This window comes from Triturus cristatus, chromosome 2_2 (genome assembly GCF_964204655.1).
Source record: "Triturus cristatus chromosome 2_2, aTriCri1.1, whole genome shotgun sequence".
Taxonomy (NCBI): domain Eukaryota; kingdom Metazoa; phylum Chordata; class Amphibia; order Caudata; family Salamandridae; genus Triturus; species Triturus cristatus.
Window position 1 is genome coordinate 1,108,520,176 of NC_140582.1, and position 19,393 is coordinate 1,108,539,568.

Consider the following 19,393-nt stretch of genomic DNA (forward strand, 5'->3'; position numbering starts at 1 on the left):
TCAGAGAACTCACACCCAATCGTTCAGCAAGCTCCTTATTTCAGAGAACTCACACCCAATTATTCAGCAAGCTCCTTATTTCAGAGAACTCACACCCAATCGCCCATTGCAACACATCACTCATCCACACTCCCCCCACAAGACTGGTGAGACAGTATCTACTGCCGCTGAATCTCAACCTTCACCCCCTTTACGGGAACCAGGTACCACCCTCTGGGAACTGGGAATGGGACTTCCTGCACTGGACACAGACTTCTGCTGCCACCACTGGATTCCACCCTTACTCGTGAATCCAGAAAACTCACATTGCACTTAGGGGATGATCTACCCTCCCGAGCTAGTGACTCCATACCAATTAAGTCCCCACTGTAGGCCAACCCAAGAACCAGCGCAATGGCTCAAGGGCAGTCTCTCCTCCAGATTCTCTGGTTTCTGTCCTTGGCAGGACACTCAACTCATAGTGAACAAGAAATACATTTCCAAAGAAATGACATTTAGAACCAATTTAGACACAATAATCCCTTTCCATGTGACTATCTAAAATGCAGAGTTTTGCTCAAACACAAGTCCTAATCCCACCGCTGATCACCAATGTTAGAAATGGGATCTCTGGTTGGCTAAGGCTTGCGCTAAATCCAGGCAGAGACCAACACTCTAGTCCGGGCGAGGGAGTTACACGCCAAAGATAACCCCTGCTCACCTCCTTGATAGCTTGGCACGAGCAGTCAGACTTATCCCGGTAGCAATGTGTAAAGCATTTGCGCGCGCACACAGCAACAACATCCCAGGCACCCTACAAAAGGAACTCCACACAAGGTTATATCAAAAATAGCCTTTGTATTCTCAATACACATTAGAATAGTAAACACATATTATACATGGTGCCACCTGACACTAGGTCATATTTACAAGAGATGATTTACACCTGACAGGGCCAACCGGACCACTGTCAGAACCATCACAAAGGGGCATATGCATCAACATTAGCATTTGCGATTCCTTATTAGCGAAAAATAAGGAATCGCTAATAAGGAATAGCAAAAGGCTATGCATGTAGGAATCGCTATTCAAATAGCGATTCCTTAACATTCCTTATTACCGAATCGGTAATACCGAATCGGTAATAAGGAATACCTACCCATTCATTCCTATGGGCTTGGAGGCCCATAGAAATGAATGTAAAGCCATTCTGTATTAGCGATTCGGTATTACCGAATCGCTAATAGCTGGAGCACTTTCAAGGGTGCCAGGGTGTCAAAAGGACACCCTGTTGCACCCCTGAAAATGATATGTGCACATATGTTGCACACACACATGCTCTAAGGGCATGTGTGTGCGCAACATGACACTTTGAAAAATGCACAAAAGTGCATTTTTCAAAGTTTTTGCAAATTACCATGCAGTTCATCTTCATGGTAATTTGCTCCCCTTATTAGCGAAATCGCTAATTTTTTAACTTTGATGCATTGCATTTAAGGAATCTCACTTTGGGATTCCTTAAATGCAATCGCTATTTAAGGAATCGGTATTTAAGAAATCCCTATTTAAAGAATCGCTATTTAAGGATTCCTTAAATACCGATTTCTGCTTTTGGGTTGATGCATTGGGATTGGGTATTTTTTACTTAATACCGGGAGCTAATAAGGAATCGGTATTTTACCGACTGGATTTTGGCTTGATGCATAAGGGTGAAAGTGAATTTAGTAAATGTAGAATTTATCATAAACATAGAACACAACCAGTAACTACTGGTAACCACTGTACTTAGCATCAGCCTGTAACATAAACTACATCATGCACAGTATCACATCAGGCGCGAATTATATTCTGGCCAACCTCAGCAGCATAAACACATTATGCAATCCCCTCACAAGTCTAAACACATTAGACCCTAATCTCCTAAGCGTAACTCACATTAGGGGTATAAATCACACAGTGAAACATAATCTCACTAACATAAACCAGAATATGCAAAACAACCTCATAATCATAAACCACAGTTAGAGGTATAACACAGGGTGCATAATCATACTACATATATTACATTTCCTAGCACCACATCACATTAGGGCCTGGCGCCCTACAATCCCAACAGCCCCCCTGCCCAACTGGCCATCTCATACAGGGGCTCAAATTCCCAATGTCCCAAAAGTCAGGGCGCGCTGTCAAAGCAGCGAAAGTCAAGGGTGCGCAATCTGCACAGACCTAAACGTTGCAGCTGCCCACTACTTGCTGGGCATCTGGGAAAGTATGGGGCAAAGGAGTGCATCTCACTCCTAACTGAAAACATGCCCCCAAAGAACTGTGCGCCTAAATGGTGCAGCTGCCCACTACTTGCTGGGCAGCTGTGAATAAACATCATGAATGCCCTTAGGGTGAGGAATAGCTTAGTGGACCACAAGACAGGGAGCAACCATGCTAGTGCAGGTGCTTCCTTATATGGCCACTTAGTCAATAAAGGCTCAACTGGCCAAGGTTAGCCTTATCTGCTTTCATTTGGGGGGGGGGGTTATATAGAAAGGTGGAATCTGACTATATGGTTGCCCCCTCTTTTTTCCTGGTGTTTTGCTGGTTTAGGACATTGTTGGACTCAGATCCTGCTATTCAGGGCCCCAGTCTATCTGCTTTCTCTGTAAAATGGGTTCCATGTACATTAAGTACATTTCTAATTGGATTCTGGAGTGCCTTATAAGCCCCTAGTATATGGTATACAATGTACCTAGGGCATAGGTATTTCAGAGGCCTACCAGGGGCTGAAGCATGTATTATGCCACCCCTGGGAAGCACTCCAAAATGACACCACAGGTCTGCTACTGCAGCCTGGGTCAAGTGGTACTTGCACCCCTTACAGTGGTATAGGCTACCTATATCCACCTATATATACAGACACATATAAACCTATAAGTCACTCCTATGGCAGGCCTTGACAATCCTGAAGGCAAAGTGCTTGGTTTTGCATGAGAGGGTGCCCAAGCATGAGCTGAGCCCCTCTGCAGCTTTCAGAAATAATTCCTTATGGCTGTTCTGTGATACAGCCATACCATATACTCTTAAGTGCATAATAACCTCGCGGTGAATGCTAACTTTGGAATGGCTGCATCAAAACATGTCGTGTTTGGTGTCAAACATCTTGGAATACTAGCCCACTGCCAGTCCTGGTGGCGGGGGTAGCATTCCACCCTTCTAGAGGGAGAGACATGTTCACACTGGTCTACCCGGTTGAAACTTTCCAAAGCCCTGGCATCACAAAATGTATGCCACTGCCACAGACATGGGTCTGGCCTCCTACTGCTGAGGGAAACTCCGGCAGGGGAGGCCTGGACAAAAGGTTGCCTGTCACAGGGAGGTGTAACCACCTCCCCAGACAGGCAGATGTGTATTGGGGCAGGGAGGGTGCATTCAGAGAATGCTTTTGAGACACTGCCTAGGGCACACAAGATGTCCCTGTGCATAGCCCAGTTCAAACCGGTTGCAGGGGCACTCAGCACCTGCTGTGGCACGAAACTGGACAAAGGGGAAGGGGTGTACCCACCCCCACCCCAGGTCGTCCAATAGGTGGGACCTTAGAGTTAGTCCAACCCCTAAACTTAGTATAAGTATAGGAACCCAGTCTCTAGGACTTTAGATTACCCTGGAGGAAACGCTGCAACATATATCCTGGACCTTTGACTTTCTATTTTGACTAGAAGACGGAAGAAATCTCCCTTGGGGTCAAGAAGTGACTTCCCTGCTTGGCAGGCACCAAAGAAGCAACTGACTGGTCTGCATCGCTGAAGCTCCCGCTGGACGCCGAAGTCTCTGCACCACCAGAGGTGGATTTCCAGACTTCCCCGAGGCTAAAGCTGAGGCCCGTGTCTATTGTGGGTGTTATGGAACCTTGATCCCTGGACACCGTGAACTTTTGCAGCCACACTATCTTCTGGGTCATCCTCGAAGTTGTGATTTGGGCTCCAAGTAGCCCCAGCCTTGAGCACCTCCTGCACCGAAGATTGCTGGCCTCCACTCCACGAGTGACCCGTGGGCCAGTTTCAAGTGTGACAGCTCGAGGCTCCTTCGCGATCGCTAGCCCGTTAGCTAGTAGGTCTCCACAAAGGCAACTCCTCTTCTACTTGGGCTTTTCTGATGGCTCCAGACATGCCCTGACTTACCCTTGCTGGGTGAGTCCCTCAGACCTTGCTGGTCTGCACCGCAGTCCTTTCTCTGAATTCCAGTGACTTGCCGTTGCCAAGGCTTGTTGGGTCCAATCTGGACGCCGATACCGCAGCACTCGGCAGACTTTGTGGTACAGCTCGAATCGGCTCGTGGACTTCATCGACACCTACTGGACCTCGTGGCTGAAGAGTCAAGACTCCCGTCAACTCACCTGAAGCACCCGACATCTGTGGGCATTGGTCCATGCTGCCCTCGGTCACTGGCTAGTGACCCAGATGCTGTCCCCTCTGCTTTCAGGTTCCTTCCATCCCAGATCCAGGCTTGGATCTCTTCGGACACTTCTCCTCTTCACAGCAGCAGCAGTTCTTTGCAGGCTTCCATTGCAATCAACGACACTACCCGACACTAAAAGACACCTAAGCACCCGGCTTCCCTGGGTGAGGTAACTCGAGTACTCCGGTACTCCCGTGACTTCTTAAGTCCAAAAGGGTTTGGTCCTGACTCAATTCTAAGTGTCCCTAATCTCTAAATTTCCAACCGCGACATAGCCCATAGAAGATAACGGGAACCTACGGTTGTGTTCTCACACTGCATACAGTCCCCGTGGGTCCCCTGTGTCACTACCTTGGGTGGTTCCTTGGGGTCCCAGCGATTCTACAGGCTCCAGGCCTTGTATCTAGTTCAGTTGTGGTTCTTATACTACTTTTTTGGTACATGGTTTGGTACGCCCCTAGGGCTCAAACGCGTATTTGTGCTATTACTGATGATTGCTCACTTGTAACTTAAGTACTTCGAACTCCTGTCTCATAAGGAGACTAGAGGGTGTGTTTTAACCTAAATACATATATTTTAAATATATACCTGGTGTGGTTGTCCTTTCATTTGATCATTCAAGAGATTATAGACTGGTAAAACAAGCTTCTTTACATTCCTTCAAGACTTAGCCTGAAGGCTGCTCTCCATAGCTACCTCTAGGGTAGCTTTCAATAAAGGTTGTCTTTCAACTATCACCATAAGGGGTTGTTTGGACTGATACAAGGTGCCCACTAGAACTAGTGGACAGCATATATCACGCCACCTTCTCTCATTGGTGTGCAGCGGGTGGGATTCCCGCTTGCTATGTTTTACCAGATAATCTCAATTGAATTGATTAACTGAAAACCACTAAAGGTACCTGAGGTACATATAATATCAAGTTTAGCTACAGTAAGTTCTACTGAACTTAGAGTAGTGTGTCACGGGATAGCACACCCTTTCTACAACTCAAGAGAGTTTAGTAGGCCACACTAGTGTAGGTAGTGCAATACACCACACCACATTAGTAATGTCTAGTCAGCCAGGAACCAGTGGCTCCCTGCCAGAAGCCAGTGGGCTTCTCCCCTATAAATATGAGGATCTCTCATTTGCTCAGCTTAGGGCCTTATGTTCCATTAGGAAGCTGAAGACAGGCAATAGCCCATCCACTCAGCATCTCATAAAGATACTTAAGCTGGATGATATCACAGGGCCTGGTGGGCCTGATGGGATAGATAGTGTGGGTGGGGCAGCAGGTGAGGGTGGGCCTAGGGGTAGCAATTCCCCTGGCCCTACCTCCAATGCTGACGAGACTGATGACAATGATCGGAATCTGGTGAACACAGCTCTCCTGGATGAGGATGAGAGGATGACAACAATGCTCCTACCTTTATTCCTCCAGGTAGAGTTGAACATAGGGCTAGAAGGGATAGATCTCTGTCAAGGGGATCTGTCCATTCTAACTCCTCTATAGGGACCTCTGTCTCTTCTCACAGAGGGAGGGAAACCTCCCAGGTGAGGAGAGAGAGACTGCTGAAGTATGAGCAAGACAAGTTCAACCTCAGAAAGCAGCAGATGGCCTTAGATAGGGAAGCCCTAGAGCTCTACAGAGCTACTAAAAAGAAGGGACTGGAGTCCCTTGGTGGCAGCAATTTCCCTAGAGATAGGGAGAGGTCTTATGACCATAGAAACCTAAGTAAGATTGTCCCTCCCTACTAGAGTGGGGATGACATCCACAAATGGATAACTGCCTTGGAGAGGGCCTGTAAAGTACAGAAGGTCCCTCAAGGTCAGTGGGCAGCAATCTTATGGCTCTCGTTTGCAGACAAAGGTAGAGATAAGCTCCTCACTGTAAGAGAAGAGGATGCTGATGATTACAAGGTCTTGAAGAATGCTCTGATTGATGGGTTTGGCCTAACCACTGTGTAGGAGAGTAGGATCTGCTTCACATGGGTACCCTCAATTCTTGCTGGTGTTTCACTGTTTTTCGACCTTAGTCTGGCTGTGGCCCTGCTAATCAGGACCACAGCCTAGTTGCTTCCTCTCTAAAATGGTTTCCATGTACATTAGGTACATATCTAAGTGGATTCTGGAGTGCCTTATAAGCCCCTAGTATATGGTATACTATGTACCTAGGGCATAGGTACCTCAGAGGCCTACCAGGGGCTGAAGCATGTATTATGCCACCCCTGGGAAGCACTACAAAATGGCATCACAGGTCTGCTACTGCAGCCAGGGTAAGGGTGTGCCTGCACCCCTTACTGTGGTATAGGCTACCTATATCACTACCCCATACAGACACATATAAACCTATAAGCCACTCCTATGGCAGGCCTTGACAATCTTGAAGGCAGAGTGCTTGGTTTTATGTGAGAGGGTGCCCAAGCATGAGCTGAGCCCCTCTGCAGCTTTCAGAAATAATTCCTTATGGCTGTTCTGTGATACAGCCATACCATATACTCTTAAGTGCATTATAACCTTGCGGTAAATGCTAACTTTGGGATGGTTGCATCAAAACATGTCGTGTTTGGTGTCAAATGCTTTGGAATACTACCCCCTGCCAATTCAGCTGGCAGGGGTAGCATTCCACCCTTCTAGACGGAGAGGCATGTTCACACTGGCTAAACCTGGTAGGACTTTCCTGAGCCCTGACAACACAAAATGGATGCCTCTACCACAGACACGGGTCTGGCCTTCTGCTGCTGACCAAAACTCCGGCACGGGAGGCCTGGACAATAGGTTTCCTGTCAAGACGAGGTGTCCCCACCTCCCCAGACAGGCTGATGTGTATTGGGGCTGGGCGGGAGCACTCTCTGGTGCTTTGAAGTCCTGCACTGGGGGCACACTTGGTGTCCCTGTGCATACTCCAGTTCAAACCGGTTGCAGGGGCTACCTGCCCCTGCTCTGGCACGAAAATGGACAAAGGAAATGGGTGTACCCACCCCTCTTTCCTGGCCCACCCATAGGTGGGTCCTTAGAGTTAGTCCATCCCCTAAACTTACTATAAGTATAGGAATCCAGTCCCTAGGACTTTAGATTACCCTGGACGAAACTCTGCAACATACATCCTGGACCTTCAACGTTCTATCCTGACTAGAAGACTGAAGAAATCTCCCTTGGGGTGAAGGAATGACTGCCCTGCTTGGCAGGCACCAAAGAAGCAACTGACCGGTCTGCAATTCTGAAGCTCCCGCCGGACGCCGAAGTCTCTGCATCCCCAGATGTGGATTTCCAGACTTCTCCAAGGCTTCCCTGAGTCCACAGCAAAGCTGAGGCCCGTGGCTATCGTGGGTGATGTGGAACTGTGACCCCTGGACTCCGTGAACTTTTGCAGCAACACTATCTTCCTGGTCCTCCTCGAAGTTGTGCTTTGGGCTCTGAGTAGCCCCAGCCTTGAGCATATCCTGCACCGAAGATTGTTGGCCTCCACGAAGGCGACTCCTTTTCTGATTGGGCTTACCTGGTTGTGCCAGATGTGCCCTGACTTACCCTCGCTGGGTGAGTCCCTCAGACCTTGCTGGTCTGCACCGCAGTCCTTTCTCTGAATTCCAGTGACTTGCCGTTGCCAAGGCTTGTTGGGTCCATTCTGGACGCCCACACAGCAGCACTCGACAGACTTTGTGGGACAGCTCGAAACCAGCTCGTGGACTTCGTTGATGTCTCTTGGACCTTGTGGCTGAAGAGTCAAGACACCCGTCAACTCACCTGAAGCACCCGACATCTGTGGGCATTGGTCCATCCTGCCCTAGGTCACTGGCAAGTGACCCAGACTCTGTCTCCTCTGCTTTCAGGTTCCTTCCATCCCAGATCCAGGCTTGGATCTCTTCGGACACTTCACTTCACGGCAGCAGCAGTTCTTTGCAGGCTTCCATTGCAATTGACTACACAACCCAACACCAAAAGACACCTATGCACCCGGCTTCCCTGGGTGAGGTAACTTGAGTTCTCCAGTGCTCCCGAGGGTGCTAGCCCTAGAACTTCTTAAGTCCAAAAGGGTTTTGTCCTGACTCGATTCTAAGTGTCCCTAATCTCTAAATTTCCAACCGCGACATAGCCCATAGAAGATAAGGGGAACCTGCGGTTGTGTTCTCACACTGCATACAGTCCCCGTGGGTCCCCTGTGTCACTACCTTGGTGGTTCCTTGGGATCCCAGCGATTCTACAGGCTCCAGGCCTTGCGTCTAATTCAGTCGTGGTTCTTATACCACTTTTTTGGTATATGGTTTGGTACGCCCCTAGGGCTCAAACGTGTATTTGTGCTATTACTGATGACTGCTCACTTGTAACTTAAGTACTTAGAACTCCAGTCTCATAAAGAGACTAGAGGGGTGTGTTTTAACCTAAATACATATATTTTAAATATATACCTGGTGTGGTTGTCCTTTCATTTGATCATTCAAGAGATTATAGACTGGTAAAACAAGCTGCTTTACATTCCTTCAAGACTTAGCCTGAAGACTGCTCTCCATAGCTACCTCTAGGATAGCTTTCAATAAAGGTTGTCTTTAACTTATCACCATAAGAGGTTGTTTAGACTGATACAAGGTGCCCACTTGAACTAGTGGACATCATATATCTGGCCACCTTCTCACAGGCTCCCTGCGGAGTTTTTAAAAAAGACTAGTGGCCTCATTGAATCTCACCTTCTGGCTCTATATAGGGAGGCATATGAGGGAGGGATTCTCCCAGCCGATCTTCGCACTGCTACTATCGTGGTTATCCACATACATAGAAAACCCAGGTACAAGTGCAACTCTTATCGACCAATCTCTCTCCTAAACATGGAGGTCAAAATTCTCACGACCATATTGGCCACGCGTTTATTAAAAGTAGTTACCTCTCTTATCCACTACCACCAATCCGGCTTCATGCCAGGTAGGTCGACCAGGTGGAACCTCCAACGAGCCCATAATTGTATGATGATGGTCAGGTCACGGAGTACGCCTCATGCCTATCTGGCGTAGGACGCCTAGAAGGCCTTTGATGCCGTGCACTGGCCATTCCTCGGCGCCGTCCTCATCATCGTTAAGCTTCGGTCCAAACTTTAGGAGAAGGGTGGCGCTACTCTACACGGAATCACGGCAAAAGGTTAGGTTTAACAGACGGCTCTCCTCTGAGTTCCAAATCTCCAGCAGTACCAGGCAGGGCTGTCCTTTGTCCCCCTTATTATTCGCTCTAGTGCTTGAACCTCTCGCTTGCCTAATTAGACAACATCCGACAGTCACTGGGTTTCAGGTCTCGGTCGACGACCGGGAGGAGGAAAGAATATCGCTGTATGTGAACTATAAACAATAATATGCCCGACACCCTGGCTAAATTAAGGGGTGTGTGGGAGGGAGAACTATAGTTTGTGGTTATAATTTTTGTTTATTTTGTCTTATATGAAATTGTTTTTGTTCTTTTCTTCATTCTTTAGGTGTTACTCTCTAGTATTAGCAGCTGTATTTGTGATCTCGAGATATTTTCTCTTGTCTCTGATTTTTCTCTCTTCCTTTCTCTTTGCACTGTCATTTTGATATATATAGTTATTATATATATCTTGTTTTATTTGAGATAGAAGATTTCAGATAGGAAAGATTCTATGCACACAGAATTGTAACACAATGATATGTGTATATATATATGTATGTTAGATTGGTCTTGTTATCTATGGATTTGTTTTTAATGTTGTAATTATTAGTCACTTTTATATGTTGTTTTTTAAATGTATTGTCAGTATATATGTTGTTGTTTATACATGTTGTTCTATAATTGATTACAGCCCTGAAGAAGTTCCTGTGCTAAAGGAACGAAACGCGTTGGCTGTCCGCTATCTTTAATAAATAAAAGAAGACTAAGAAACTTTTTGGAATATATATCGATCTGGTCTTTGTTTTTTTGACTGCACCTTCTGTTATGTAAAAAATTCTGGATTTGTTTTGCATCTAACAACGACGGATGTTGGAAGTTGCTGCACCACGTATACAAACTTAGTGTACATAATTAAGAAGACACACTTTTGGAATTTAAGTGCTTAACTGTGGTCCGTCGTTGGTGTTGCTTTGTTTATGTATGTTTATGCTGGACTGTTCTGCACTTGTTCCGTTTCTTTAATGTAAGTATTATAATGCAGAAATTTCAAGATGGGAGGGAGGAAATGGCCCTCAACTTATTTGGCACCGAAAATACAAGACCAACAACACAACCAAATACTCTGACTAGTACTAGCCTTAGAACGTTATTCCTTAGATTGGAGCGTTTGAAAAAACAAGAACTATCCCGCTGGTGGGACGGGGTCACGCTCCAACAGTACTTAGAGAATAAGAAAGTCCCAAGAGGACTTAGAATATTAATCTTCCAGACTTTTGAGGATCTCAGTAGTGATCTTTTGAAAGATTGGGAGGGTAATCTTGAAAGTGCATCGGTTACTATGATGCAGATATTAATCAAACATGCTAAAGAGAAAGGTGAGAAGCTTCAGTCTGAGATAGAGAATTTGGAAAGGGAGATCAATGAAGTAGAACAAAAGGATCTTATAGAAAAAAAAATTGCCATTCTAAAAAAGGTTATGGAGGACGATCAATTATACTTGAAAGATAAAAAATTGAAAAAAATAAAGAGAGACGATCGAGACTATAAAGATGGCCGAGTTTATACATTCGCAAGAAAATTTGACAATATACAAGGCACAGAAGAAAAGAAAAGAATAAGGGAAATTAGGGAAGAAAGTGATGACACACGTTTCATCAGTGGTGTCTCCTCGTCCTCCCTAGAAAGCACTACATCAGATCTGTCTCGTGAGGTCCCTTTAGGAGAAGCAACCTCTTCATTTCAGAAGGAGCTTGCGAAATTGCGAATCAGCAGCAGACTACAACAAAAAAGAGAAATGCCAAAACCCGGCGGGGAGGTCGGAGGGGCAAAGGCAGGTTCAAAAGGAAAAGGGAACATAGTGGGACAGGTCAAGAAATATGTGACATTTATGCCTCAAGTTCTTCATGTAATGATGTTCGATCTGGTGAAAAAGATTTGGAAATTGTTAATCTGTCTAATAAAATCTTTGACAACGATGAATTGGTGGTGTTACGTAGGGGTTTGAATTTTTGTCCCACTCAAAGTGGTGATATGACCAATGTACACATAGATCTATTTAAGTTTGTTAGAATCCTCAAATTAAAAGATCATTTTTCTCACATTTTTTCCCAGAATCCTGAGCCATCTGTTCCTCCTCGACTCATGACACATACGGTCACAGATATAAGGAGTATTCACTGTCTTATGACACTTGATGACAATGAGGAATGTGATATGCTCTCTTTAATTAATAACTTGGATATATCACAGAACTGTGCATTGGATAGTGGGTTTAAACCAAAATCCAAATTCATACCAGTCATGAATTATCATCATAATATAGATGTTTTTTATGACAAAGTAAGCGAGGATCTACACAATATGGAGACCACCAAAAAATTCACCCCTTGGATTAATCACAACATTACAGCCCAAGAGAGAAAGGCCCTCGATCGGTTAAAGTATGACAAGAGTATTGTCATTAGGGAGGCAGATAAGGGCGGTAATGTTGTGATTATGAACCATGGTGATTATATGAATTAGATTAACCGACAAGTTAGCAATGAATCCTGCTATAAGAGAGTTGTGGGAAACCCGATTGACAAGTTGACCACCATGATTAATATCAAATTGAGTGAATGGAAGGATATTATGCTACTTACGGAAAATGAATTCAGATATCTCAGAGTGGATTGTCCCAACTTTCCCTGCATATACATCCTTCCAAAAATACACAAACCCAATGCATTTCCACCTGGTCGTCCTATCATTTCGGGGGTGGGCTCACCCACCGAGAGACTATCAGAATTTGTTGACTTGAGATTGCAAAAACATGTGGTTAACCTCCCGTTATATATCCGGGACAGTAAGGATATTTTGGTTAAATTCAAAGATTTTGAATGGTCTGAAGAACTACTCTTCGTTACATTTGATGTAGAAAGCTTATACACATGTATTCGCAAAGAACTTGGGCTTTTGGCGGTTCAGTCCTTTTTGGATAAAGAGAATGCTGACCAGTTTTCCTTTAATAAGATGATTATGGAGATGATCAATATTATCCTCTGTAATAATTTTTTCCTCTTTGACAGATGCTGGTTCCAGCAAATCCTTGGTACTGCGATGGGTTCCAGGTTTGCTCCCTCGTTTGCCTGCCTCTTTATGGGGTGGTTCGAGAGGGGGCATGCCTGGGGCAGAGGTGCCTCCCCCTGGACGGATTTTATTGTGTTCTGGGGGAGGTACATCGATGATGTAATCTGCCTCTGGTCAGGGTCTGTGGAAGAGTTGAAGGAATATCTGATATATCTGAATGATAATCAATACAATGTCAAATTTACGATAACATTTGGTAGAGAATGTATTGATTTTTTGGATATAAATTTTTTTGTGAGGGATGGTAAAATACACAGCACTCTTCACAGGAAAGACACAGCTTGTAATGCGATCCTTCACGCTGACAGCGCTCATGCTCGGTCTGTTGTTAACAACATCCCCTATGGGGAGATGATAAGAATATGAAGAAATTGTAGTGATGATGACACATACCTTGATAACATCTCAGAATCCAGAAAGAGTTTTTTGCAGAGAGGATATGCTAGAGAAGTTGTGGATAAGGCCATTGAGAAAGTTAAATGTCGCACTAGAGAAGACACTTTGCGTCCATCACACAAAAGGGATACGACAAAAGAAACTCCAGTCAGGTTTATTACACAATACAATGTAAATAGCTCCAAAATCTTTAATCTCTTAAAGAAAAATTGGAGCCTGCTTGGAGATATACCATCCTTAAGGAGTTGCCTTACGAATACTCCATCAATAACATACAGTAGAGGTAGATCACTGCGGAATGTCTTATGTCCCAGTTATGTGACTAATTCAAGTGAAACGTGGTTGCCCACTAAACCCAAGGGTTTTTTTACCTGTGGAATGTGTAACGTGTGTCCACATGGGAAAAATAAAACTCTCAACTTTTGCTATAATACTAGTGTAAAGGATGATGTCATGCCTTTTATAAACTGCAATACTACTCACGTTATTTACGTAATAGGTTGTAATTGTGACATCATTTATGTAGGGAGAACAATCCGTCCTCTAAAAATTCGAATACAGGAGCATCGTAGGGCTATTGTAAACAAAGATCGGAGATATCCCCTGAGTGAACATTACAGGTCAATGCACCCTAACAATGATATGTTTTGGTTCCACGGAATAGACCATGTCCCAATCAGTAATCGAGGAGGCAATTGGGAACTTTTGGTCAGACAAAAGGAGGCAATATGGATTTGCAGATTGAGGGCCACATATGTGGGTCACAATACTGATAAGGAATTACATTACTTCCTAGGTTAATATTGTCTCTGCTATTGACAAGAATGCAATTTGCTTGTTTTGGATCAAAATGGCATTGCCTGATTGGATTTGCTGTTTTCTGAATGTGCTGTCAACTCTCTTGATGTAGATACTCTACAGTTTAAAACAATTGTATAGCATACATAGTGGTATGTGACAAATGATTGTCTGTACTTTCTTATTCTCTTGTTTTCTTTTCTCTTCTTTTCTTCTTACTGATGGTCTTCCTTCTATTTTTATGAGTGACCATAGTATTCAATACATTGCGTTCTATATATTCATTACGGTCTTGCCATGTGTTGGCGCAGATGAATTCGGCATACCAGACAGGCCGTGCTAACTGAATTACACTTTTTTCGCTTTGTGGGTTCGTTTTTTAACCATGTGATCATGTGATTAGCCTCGTATCTTAGCAAGAAGCATTTACACTATGTCCACTTGGTTCTTTACTTATATGACCGCCGTAACTGGTACTTTGCAGGTTTTTATATATACTTATATCATGTGGCAGTTATACTTATTCCAAGATGGCCGCGGGTTTTTTTGCATTTCAGGAACGTGCGGTCGTCACTGTTAATACTTATTTAAATAAAGACGGTTTTGTAGTTATTATGTTGCTTTTTTTCTCTTTGATTCAAATTATGGAATCGAATTACTCGTATGGGAGACTTACTGTTATGGTCTTAGGCTTGCCTGCTGATATATATCAATTCAGTATACAACTCCGTTTCTATGTATGCCCATTCTAAGATGGCCGCTTAGTGAGCCAAAAATGTTTTCTATCCTCGTGTTCTACATACTGCGTCATGGCTACTATTACACCTTATTAAGACTACCTCTAATCTCTATTTCGACAGACAGCTTAGTGGCTATTATGTCGCCCATTTTTTGTTGATTTAATGCATATAATCGATATACTCGTCTCTGGAGGCATACTGTTATTTTTCCTTAGGATTGTCAGTGGACATAAATGGACCTGGTGTACAATTCCGCTTCTATGTATGCCCTTTCTAAGATGGCCACTTCATTCGTCATACTAGATTTGTCCTCCTTCGATTTCTACAACGCTGCCCTATGGCTACGCAGGGTCACGTTTGACCGGTATATTTAAACCGACCCGAAAATGTGGGTCCGTTTGCTGTGTCGTTTCACTGTCGGTTATCATGCTGTCCGGCATGTGCTGATTTCTGAGGTGAGCCCTTTCAAGTCTGACTCGATCTGTGGCCACAGGAACTTTGTTGTATTGAATGCTATGTTTTTTAACTTGTGAAAAATAGGGATCTTTTGATGTTTCTTCAACTGTGCATAATGCTGCCTTTGTTAAAACGGTCTTCATAATATTCCGGTGATTATATATGTGAACGGCTTGGTGTGTGACACGGGGTCTCTCGGCTGGCTCTAAATGATTAAGTGGCATTTATTTGGCCTTGCCGGTGGAGAACAATGTGAGGAATTTGTTACCTTGGTTGAATGACACGTTTACTCTTTTAACACGTATATTGACAACAAACTTTTTTAAATTTAAAGACAGGATACATTTATCTCTGATGAATTAATACTTTTGTTTGTAACGCCTTGATGAATAGTTGTTGTGAGAACACTTTTTCTTTTTCCTTCAGATATTTTGGTGCATTCTTGAATTGTGCACTTGTGCCATGTACTGAGCTTTTCAACTATGAGGCTATTGGTCTTTTGTATACCCATGATGCAATTGGGTTCTTTGTATTCTTATGTTTCAGACGCTTGTCCGTACATCGAACGCGTGATACATCACTGTGATTTGTGAATATTTTAAATCAACTATTATGGAATGAGTTTATTTTCATGCAACCAACTTTACGGTGAGCTTTTCCTCACTTTTTCCTTTCTGTCAATCCTCTCTGTCCTCATTTATTTATAGTTTGTGGTTATAATTTTTGTTTATTTTGTCTTATATGAAATTGTTTTTGTTCTTTTCTTCATTCTTTAGGTGTTACTCTCTAGTATTAGCAGCTGTATTTGTGATCTCGAGATATTTTCTCTTGTCTCTGATTTTTCTCTCTTCCTTTCTCTTTGCACTGTCATTTTGATATATATAGTTATTATATATATCTTGTTTTATTTGAGATAGAAGATTTCAGATAGGAAAGATTCTATGCACACAGAATTGTAACACAATGATATGTGTCTATATATATGTATGCTAGGTTGGTCTTGTTATGTATGGATTTGTTTTTAATGTTGTAATTATTAGTCACTTTTATATGTTGTTTTTTAAATGTATTGTCAGTATATATGTTGTTGTTTATACATGTTGTTCTATAATTGATTACAGCCCTGAAGAAGTTCCTGTGCTAAAGGAACGAAACGCGTTGGCTGTCCGCTATCTTTAATAAATAAAAGAAGACTAAGAAACTTTTTGGAATATATATCGATCTGGACTTTGTTTTTTTGAGTGCTCCTTCCGTTATGTAAAAAATTCTGGATTTGTTTTGCATCTAACAACGACAGATGTTGGAAGTTGCTGCACCACGTATACAAACTTAGTGTACATAATTAAGAAGACAAACTTTTGGAATTTAAGTGCTTAACTGTGGTCCGTCATTGGTGTTGCTTTGTTTATGCAGGACTCACAGTTACCCTCAATAAACCTGAGAACCATAGCCACAGAATAGTGTCTCAAAGGTTGTCTGTTATCACAAACTGATGGACTTCTCGTGCCAAGCTACCAAGTGGGTGAGCATGGGTTATCTTGGGTGGTAATCCCCTTACTCTGTCTTGAAGGAAGAGTCCTCACTTGAACAGAGTGTATATCACTGCCAACTAGAGACCCCCATGTCTAACATTTTTGACCACTCACAAACACCAATCTAACTCTTTGCTACCAAGGAAATGACTGAAGATTTATCCGAGGGTGGAAGATGAGACTTCACCTCCAAACCTGGAGATTTAGAAGAAGGGGTTTCTCCATGTTGTAGCATATATTGCCAAGTAAAGAAAAATAGAAAATAACGATTTGCACATCATGCTGTAGCACCAAATTGTACGATATATTAGTGGGTATTGGGGAAATGGGGGCATCGAGGAAAGACATTCCAGAAGCATGCCTAGAAAGCTTCACCTGGCACAGCTTTTCCAACATTTTGCTGTAATTTTGTGAATTGCAAAACAGTTTAAAAATACATTCAAGTAGAGGAACATATTACCACTGGGAGACATTGGGTTGTTGGTTGAGGGGGTGTGCACCCTTACCAAGCAACAGCCATAATTCTTATCAGGGTGAACCACAGATACCACTAAATTAACCTGTGCTTAACCCTCTGGTAGCTTGGCACAAAAGCAGTTCGGCTTTACCTAGAGGCAATCTTTATAGTAGTTAGGCAGCACTTAAACAGTAACAAAATTAAATAACAATTTAGAAAAATAGAGTAATTTTATATACATTATTTGACACCAAAACGACCAAACTCCAATTAGTAGAACTGGAGATATGAAATATCAAACATTTAAGGTAAGTATACTGCCTAGAAGCACAAGCATCACTTGTGGGTATCTGGTCATGCAAGATCAGGTGAAAGTCACAAGTTCAGGGTGACTGCCATGAAGCATGGGCCAGATCCAGGGACCAGATTAGTCCAGCTAAAAAAATTACCTTCTAAAGTCCAGGGCAAAGAGTTTGGTTCGTGGTGGAGAGGGCCACAAGGAGCAGATAGAGTGTCACAGATGGTTGACGCTGTAGCACGAAGAGCAGGCACGGCATCAAAGACGGTCATCGCTGTTGCATTAAGATCATGTCAGGCATTGCGGCCGATCGTTTCAGAAGAATCACATTGGCAGCCATCACAGGATTTCAATATAGTAGCATGAAGTGCAGACCCTGTATTGCCGGTTGTCACTGGCAGTCACTGTAGTATGAAGTTCACCGGAGCTTCATGTTTGTGGTCAGCACAGGCGGTGAGATCTTGGTGCAAATGGGTCCCTTCGATATCACTAAGAGCGCAAAGCCTCAATATTTATCCTTTTCTTCAGGGAGGAGCTCCACTGATGCCACAACAATGGAGGCACCTCTTGGGGATTCAGAAACTCACTCCAGCAGAGGCCAGCAGGGTTCAGGCAGGTCAGGTTGGAGGTCCAGTCATGTCAATGCAGCAGGTTCAGCTGGGCTCTTCCAAGGAGGACTCTGGAGCTTTTTGTGTCCGTGTAGCCCAGAACAGGAGTTCATTCAGCTCACTCTTGGAGCCACTTCAGCCTGGGGTGAAGGGTGCAGGTCCAGTTATACTCAGAAGCAAGGTTGGCCTTAGGCAGGTCCAATTGCAGGTCCAGATAGGCCCAGTGCATCAGGTCAGCTAAGCAGTCCTTCTTCTGTAGTATCAACAGGTCCACAAGTGTACTGAAGAATGGGCCTGAGGGTCCCCTCTTTATACCTGGTGCCTACTTTGAAGTGAGCGAAGCTTCTTGAGTTTGCCCCTACCGAAAAGGTCTTGAATTTCTCGTCTCAGTTCCCTGGTCCATTCTGTCTGGGGCACACTAAGCTAGGTGAATTTCTTAGTCAATGGGCTGGGCCAGTGCCTTTGAAGTGCAAGCATGGTAGGTGACAGCTCTGCCCCCCTATACGCCAGGATGGCCAATCCTCCCAATTCCCAGACCCTTTATCGTGATGCTATCTGGAAGAAATACACAAAGGCCAATTGCCAATTACACCAAGCCATGTGAAACAGGAACAGGCACCAAATGGTTAGAACAAGAAATTGCGAACTTTTCTAAAAGTAATAATATTTCAACAAGGGAGACCATTGTGGGCCTGGAGTGATAACTATAACAAACATCACACTGTTACTTAGTAACAATACTTTAGATGCAAAGAACCCAATGGCGAATAAAATAGTCAAAGGAGTTTATGTAAAACAATTTCAAGACACATAGCCGCGCAGAGAATATTGGCTGGGTCAAGGTTGAGAAATATGGCTGACCACCATAGAGCATAGTTCGGATACAAGAAGTGGATTGGACATGGGAAGTGCTTACCTTTAGACTTAAAACAATTCTTGAGATAAATGTTCTAAGAAGGTAAAGTTCAGAGGGGCAAGGCTGCAGGATGTGTCCAATGAGGAACGTCATTGTCATTTTGGCTTGGGTCGAAGCAGCAGTGAAGATTTTCTACATTCGAATTTAATCACTGAAATGAAAGTCGAAAACCTCCAGCTGGACTAGGTAGAGAGCTGTAGACAAAGACAATTCCACGAGGTTGGATACCTCTTTGACAAAGGACTGCTAAAACAGATTTGCTGCTGTGCAGAATAACATAGCTGCAAAGTCAATCTGACTGGGGATTCACCACCAGTGGATAGGCAAACAGGTTGTCCTTGGTCTCCTCCTGGATCTCAGAGCAGTTTTTAGGCAGAAATTCCACGCTTTTGGATTTTGGCTATCTGGGCAACTTTAGTACCACTTCCAAGAGTCCAAGACTGAAGGAGCACCACTTGGAAGGTCAAGACTCACTCAGGTCGGGTCAAGGTATAGGTTCAATGTGGTGGAAGCCTTTTGTGTCCCTGTGGCCCTGAACAAGAGGCCA

At 43.8% G+C, this 19,393-nt stretch overlaps 1 protein-coding gene across 1 annotated transcript in view; it reads left to right on the forward strand.

The window, feature by feature from the left end:
- Nucleotides 1-11,521, forward strand: part of LOC146863230 (uncharacterized) — a 222,236-nt gene extending 210,715 nt beyond the window's left edge. Inside the window, exon 4 of the mRNA XM_085643158.1 lies at nt 10,208-11,521. Coding sequence (XP_085499284.1) covers nt 10,553-11,521 — 969 coding nt within the window. The 5' untranslated portion in view covers nt 10,208-10,552. The remainder of the gene's footprint in view (nt 1-10,207) is intronic.
- The last annotated feature ends 7,872 nt before the right edge of the window (nt 11,522-19,393 follow it).